The sequence below is a fragment of the Mytilus californianus genome, unplaced genomic scaffold, assembly GCF_021869535.1.
Source record: "Mytilus californianus isolate M0D057914Y unplaced genomic scaffold, xbMytCali1.0.p SCAF_9, whole genome shotgun sequence".
Lineage (NCBI taxonomy): Eukaryota > Metazoa > Mollusca > Bivalvia > Mytilida > Mytilidae > Mytilus > Mytilus californianus.
Genome location: NW_026262745.1, coordinates 62,100,270 through 62,107,882, shown reverse-complemented (window position 1 = coordinate 62,107,882; position 7,613 = coordinate 62,100,270). Strand labels below are relative to the sequence as shown.

At 33.1% G+C, this 7,613-nt stretch overlaps 1 protein-coding gene across 1 annotated transcript in view; it reads left to right on the top strand.

Annotated features, from left to right (window-relative positions):
* Positions 1-300: 300 nt before the first annotated feature.
* LOC127716197 (uncharacterized) overlaps positions 301-7,613 on the top strand; it is a 30,966-nt gene continuing 23,653 nt past the window's right edge. Inside the window, exons 1-2 of the mRNA XM_052222322.1 lie at positions 301-344; positions 854-918. Of these exons, the coding sequence (XP_052078282.1) occupies positions 343-344; positions 854-918 (67 nt within the window). The 5' untranslated portion in view covers positions 301-342. The remainder of the gene's footprint in view (positions 345-853; positions 919-7,613) is intronic.

Here is a 7,613-nt window from a genome sequence, read left to right as displayed (position 1 = left end):
TGTGTTCAGGTGAAAATATATGCCGTATTCATTGTTTTCAAAAATGTGGCTACAGTTTTCGTTTTTGGGGTTGAAAAAATGTTTTTTTATATGTCAAGTCTAAACATTAAACTGAAGACACTTTTTTCACAGAATTGTTGACTCATTTCAAAAATTTTTAAAAAGTAATATGCATTAGAAATTTTTACTTCAAAGTGATTAATGGAACTTGTGCGTTTCTTACGCTGTTAAGTATACTTATTGTAAATATTGATGATGTCATATATTCATAATTCAATAAAATAGACCCTACTAAATTCTTTTCATGACAGGGTTTCCTCATCGACATTTGATCTTCACGTTATGTAAGCTTTATTTACATACATTAATATATCCAGTCTATCATTTTAAGAAATAAGATTTAAAAGTTGGCGTAACAACATGATATAGAATAATTTAAAAACTGAAAATTTAATTCATTAGAAATTTCAATAAACATCTTGAGTGATTTGTATATTTAATCTTCAAATTATTATTTGATGTATAAAAGCTGGCAACTATTTAAAAAAGTACTTCGGCATTTATTGCACGAGTTTATGTTGTGAATACATCAAAATACCAGCACAGTAGGAGTACTTGAAATAAGTAAAATAAAATCAGTGGTGTTTGATAATTGTTCAATGTTAAGATTCAACGTGCGACGTAAAGTATATGAAAAGGAAGCAATTTGATACATCCACACGCCTGCATTAGATTAGGTTCGTGAAACATACTTAATGATATATTGTATCGAAAATATATTTTGCATATTTTGAATCATCCGTGACAAAAACGTACTTCTTGTGTATAATATGTATATATTCTAAACATGTAGGATGGACATATTTTGGGCTTTTCAACGTGTGGTACTATTAACATGGATGATTTTCAAAAAATCAGGTATGTGTATTAATTATTAGTAGCTAAACATATTATAATATTAAAAGGAATTGATGGCCATTTATTTCACATATACATCATTTTTGAAGAGTTTTATTCATGTCTTCTAAAATTTTACATTATCGCAGCTTCGTAAGTTTACTTGGAAGTTGCACCAACTTTCGCTAAATTTCTGAACATAAATCAGGGCGTTGTTTTTCTCTTTTGAATAGGTTCACATTTATCGTGGCGAGGCCTTATATAGCTCACTTTCGAATTGGAATTTCCTCAAGAAGTTATTACATCTGTGTATTTATGATAAGTTAAAACGTTGTGACATAAAAGAGAGGTGGAAAATACCAAAGAGATAGCCAAACTCATAATTCGAAAACGAATTAACTGACAATGCCATGGAAAAAAAAGAAAAAAACAACCAAATGTGTAAAGACGAACAACAATATACAAAACACAACATAGAAAATTATTTTGGTGTTTTAACGCCACTTTTAAGCACCGCTTTTAGCCTATTTCGTGGCGGCCAGTTTTTATTGGTGGAGGAAGCCGGAGTGCCCGGAGAAAACTACGACCTTCGATAGGAAAACTGACAATCCTAGTCAATTAAGATTGGAGTCGAGTGCACCCACACGAGCGGGGTTCGAACTCACAACGTCAGTGTTGACTGGCTAGTGAATACAGTAGTAGCTACTTAGACCACTCGGCCACCAAGGCCCCTCATATAAAATTAAAGACTGGGCAACATTTGGACTCTTTCGCTAGTTGGTTTTATTTTAATTATTTTTTTTTTCAATGGAAACTCTCATAATCATGATAATTTAACATGTATTGGGTTGGTATGTTTTTTGTTTTTGTTTTTTTTCAAATTACCCCAAAATCAAATACCTCATTAAGAGTCAATGCTATTTTTTTATCAAATCGCCCCTGAATTATATATTATATAATAACAGAAAAGTGTGGAATTTTTACAGTATACTGTTCCTAAATATGCATGAAATATTTGCCACTGGACGTTAAGCAACCAACAATCAATCTTTTAATCCGTTGGGATTATTTTTCGTCCGCCAAAAATCCGATTATCTATAGCTACAAAAAAAAAATCCTACCTAAACTAATACAAAAAAGACGTTTCATTATTATTCATTTTTTTTCATTACTGTTTTTTTTACCATTCTATCTACCAAAACGAAAAATTATTGGAACCAACCTTAAAACATAAATATATTTTTACCAGCAAAAAATATTTAATAATTTAAAAATGATATTCAATCTTTGTAATAACCATAGAATGTTCAGAGTAAAAAATTGTTTTCAATTACTGTAATTATGGACAAGACCATATATGATTAATCAAAACATTGTTTCTTAGCAAAACAATTGGTTCCGTCACTTTGGACAGTGCGATAATTGTAATAATTATATTTTATAATTATATAACAATAATGAGATTTGGTATAACTGTCAATGCGTCAACTATTCACCAAGGATAAAAGACAATGATATATGGCTTTAAATAAACAATTAGAGAACTATACACAAAAAAATAATTTAATAAGATATAGATATTTAGCGTCTAGTGGCAAATACTACATGCATTTAGAGGCGGATTTATATCGACACTTTGTATCTGGGCTGATATGCATAAAACCACTTAAGTTAAGATATACAATCGTAGTACTAATTTATCGTAGGACATGTAGAAAAATCCGTCCGTTCGGAACAAATCTTAACTTGAGTAGTATTATGCATATTAACCCAGATGTTTAACATACTACATGTAGGAAGACATAATACCTTGCACACCGAACCGACCAGCTGCTGCTTTTACCAATATTCATAAATGCTGCATGCTAAGCAGCAAGAAAACGGCAAATACCAACTTTTACGTTTAAACCCGCTGCAATTGTTTGCACCTGTCCTAAGTCAGGAATCTGATGTTCAGTAGTTGTCGTTTGTTGATGTGTGGTTCATAAGTGTTTTTTCGTTTCTCGTTTTTTATATAGATTAGACCGTTGGTTTTCCCGTTTGAATGGTTTTACACTAGTAATTTTGGGTCCCTTTATAGCTTGTAGTTCGGTGTGAGCCAAGGCTCCGTGTTGAAGACCGTACTTTGACCTATAATGGTTTTCTTTTATAAATTTGACTTGGATTGAGAGTTGTCTCATTGGGACTCATACCACATGTTCTTATATCTATTTGAAGTTTTGGCTGCATTGGACAATTACTTGTTATTAGCTGATCGTACAGCAGCAAATATAAAATGCATATTCAGGACGATAAAAAATTTACAATAAAAGCAATAAGCAGATTAAGGTTCTTTAAAATTGGTCGAACAGGATGGAAGTCGAGGTGAGAAATATTTTTCTGTAACTTGGAAGTAGTTTACATTGAATATGCATGCAGGAAGGGAAGAAAAATATACTGCAACATGTCACATAGTACCGACTCCTTCGAGGGCTGATTCAAGTTTGTTTGCTATGATGTTAACTCTCCCTATACGAGGCAGAGGATGTTGATTCCTCCATGTAATTATTCATTTCGCATGCCAAAATAGACGCCCCATTGAAATGGGTTTTACTGCCGGGCGATAGAAGTATTTTTACCTCAGTCATCTTCTGAGGTCATTATAGTTTCACTCAATCGGGGATTACAAATGAAACACGAGATATTTCACAGTCAAGATAAGCATACATTGCTCTCAAACATTATTATCCCCGCTTTATGTGTCTGTCTCAAGTCAGGGGTCTGCTGTTCGATTATTGTCGTTGGTTCATGTCTGCTTGTCATGGCATGTTGTTTTTAGTAAATGGTTTTATAATAGATCTATATTAGGCTGTTAGTTTTCTCAATTGAATTGTTTCACATTTTTCATGTCGGGGCCTTTTATAGTCGACTGTTATTGACGGTAATAATATTCATGAGATGAGACCGTTCGATGAAGAGGTGTGGTAATTAATAGATTGTGACAATAGAACTACTTTTTGCTGTAAATATCCATTGGCAATATGGTTCTGCTGTTTATAACAATATAAAATCTTAAATCATTAGGTGTCTTCTGCAAGGTCCGCGTCTTTTAACACCATTTAAAATGAAAGTAAATAAAAAGGTTAATGCCTCAATACACATAAAACCAAGAAACGATACATTAAAATCTGTGATTAGTGAAATAATGTAAACTGAAACTACAATGAATAAAAAGATGATTAAATATAGATATTTAGAGATTACTGTAAACAAAGAAATTGAACAAAAGCGATGACATATGCATATGCTTCTTCAAAATGGGACATACACTCAAACAATCCATATAAATACGGTTCTTATCAATAATCAATTCATCTTTGACTTCTCGAAGTATTTAAATATTTGACATTAGTGATTTAACAAATATAATTAAGGAATTAAAGGGAATCAATATATGACACATAATGAAAAAAATTATACACATCTTAGTTTGGCCAGTCGGCAATAGTTTATTTCGACTTCGTGATATACAGGTGTACCCCCTCCCCCTTTAAACTCTTTGCTGTTAAACACGTACAGGTCTAGGGAATAAGTGTTATAGGCCATTTTAGAGGCAATGCTTAACTCAACCTCAGGTATAATGGCCCACGTGGAGAATTTCTTAAGTTGGCCAGGAGGCAATAGTTTATTTCGACTTCTATTGCCTCCTATGACTCTTTGCTGACAAGCTCGTACGGGTTTAGGGCATAAACTCTATGGGCCATTTTAAAGACAATACATACCTCTACCTCTGGTATCATGGCCCACGTGGAGAATCTATTAGTTTGGCCAGCCGGCAATAGTTAATTTTGACTTTATGATATACCAGGGTACTCCCCTTACCCTTTGCTGACTAACTCGTACGGGTCTAGGGTATAAGTGCTCTGGGCCATTTTAGAGACAATGCCTACATCTGAATTGCAATAACCTGATTATGTTAAGACTCTGATTGGTCTCCGTAGTTTTGAATAATGAAAGGTCATTGATAAAGTAACAGTCAGTTTTTATTTCTTTGATTGTAAAACTTTTTGTTTGTCTGGTCTGTTTAAAATTGAAGATAAACGATCGCATTTACGGTATGTAGTACTATTGAGGTGAGATCTAATTTGTAGACAACGAACAGATTATGGAATGCCCATATGCGATTAATTCCTTTTTCATTTCTTTCAGTTCACCTGTAATGTATAGTTGGTAAATATTTAAATACTTCGAGAAGTCAGAAATATTTATAAGAACTGTTCTATTTAATTTGTCCGATGGAATGTCCCGTTTTCAAGATTTATAAATAAGCATATTTTATCTCTTTCGTTCAATTTCTTTATTGAAAGTAATCGTTAAATTTCTTTATTTAATCATCCTTTTATTTATTGTTGTTTCAGTTTACATTATTTCACTAATCACAGAATTTTTAATAGATCGGTTCTTGGTTCTATGTTTATGGAAGCATTAACCTTTTCTTACTTTCATTTTAAATGTTGTTAAAAGACACAGACCTTGCAGAAGACCAATAGTTCCTTTCCATAATTGATTATTACGCGGACCTCAAAGAAGACACATATTGACTTGCCTGTTTGAAACAATATCAAATATAAACAAAAAACGTCATTTAATCATAATAATTGATCATAGTTTCTTACAACACTTCATCGAACGCAAGTCATCTCATGAATATTACTGACGACTCATGAATATCATTGAAGGATGGCCTCATGACTATTAACGCCGGTTGTTATCGACGGCTAGCTTCAAACTAGTAATTAATTATCTAAAATAAACATTGTGTAATATTATTTATATGATTTGCATATCTATGAATACTTGATTGTGATTGGTCCGTTTTTTCTTTGGTTTACATTTCGACAGACCATGAAGCCAAACTTTTTTTCGTTGTAAAACATGTAAAACATTAGATCGATTGCACTGACTGTGATACATGTACATGTATTTGAATGTGCAATACACATGCCTTGAATCCCGGGGATTCAATAAAGTTGAGGTTGAAAAAATAAATTATGTTTTGGAAGAAAATATAAGGACTATGATATACAATGAACTATTTTTTTCTAAAGGTTATTGATGTGTAAAGTTGGCCGCTGACTCACAAACTTGATGACTTATATTCAGTTTGTGAGTTCATCGACCCAGGCTCACCAATCTATAACATCAGAAAAGAAAGGTCTTAGTCACATAATGATTAAATATATAAATTTATGTAACATAAGACACATTCTGAACTTTAAAGTATATTTTGGTGTTTATCTTATGGTGTTAATATATCTCAACTTGTTCGATTCGCTCGTGTATGTAACAACGTATTTGATTTCAACGAAAGAAGTCTCTGCATTACTGAAAAATTATTACACCAGGGTTTTCGATATCACAAGCTAGTCAAAACATTTACTAAATTTTATCATCGGTACAAGGACATCATTCGTAAAAACAAATCAACATGCAGACATCTTATACGTTCAGGTATTTCACATACAATATTTTATGGTAATATTCTTAACAAAGCACAAAAGATATCGGCATTCACCTCAAGAGCTAACCAAACCATTAAACAGACTTATTCGGAAGGGATATAGTTACGATACTGTTGTCAGATCATTAAGGATTGCATATTTAGGTATTAATATTGATTCACTCATAGGGTCTTTGCATCGGAAAGAAACACATTTATTCTAAAACCAGTTGTTGGCATGATACGGGTTATGTTCTTCTCATATATTTTATGATGGTACGATACTAAACCCGTAACGGGAGGAATTGTACCTGATTTTCATATGATGAAGACATAATCTTTCTATCAGTTTAATTGAGGTCTGGAACTGGCATGTCAGTAATTGCTAGTAGTCCTTTGTTAATTTATGTATCATTGTCATTTTGCTTAGTTTCTTTTGTTACCTATTCTGACATCGGACTCGGACTTATTTTAAACTGAGTTTTACTGTGCGTATTGCTATGTGTTTCTTTATTCTACATTGGCTAGAGGTATAGGGGGAGGGTTGAGATCTCACAAAACATGTTTAACCCCGCCGCATTTTTGCGCCTGTCCTAAGTCAGGAGCCTCTGGCCTCTGCTAGTCTTGTATGTTTTTTTAATTTTAGTTCCTTTATATGTTTTGGAGTTTAGTGTGACGTCCATTTTCACTGAACCAGTACACAATTTTATTTAGGGGCCAGGTGAGGACCACCTCCGGGTGTGGGATTTTCTCGCTGCGTTGAACACCCATTGGTGGCCTTCGGCTGTAATCTGCTCTTTGGTCGGGTTGTTGTCTCTTTGACATATTCCCCATTTCCATTCTCAATTTTATTTGGTATGGTTTTTTTATTGTTACTTTTATGTTTAACAGGTGCACATATTCTTCAACACAACACCCTAGCGTAGTGCCCCACAATTAATTGAGGATAATACAAGAAACTGAAATGACTTATTAATTCAATTATGTTTGTTGATCTTACGCCATGTTTAAAAATACTGTCTAAAGATCATTGTCTGATAACAGATCAGCTCGATTAGTTGTTCTCTTCGTCACTTTTCACAGCAATGACACAGATCGATTTTCTATCGACAAAAGTTTTATCGAACCCGGTGTCATGGTTCACTGTTAGACAGCAGATCCATGTCTTTACACTTATTTGATATCAAAATGATTCTTTGTTGGATATCACTTTTTTTTTACATTTGTCGGGAAATGT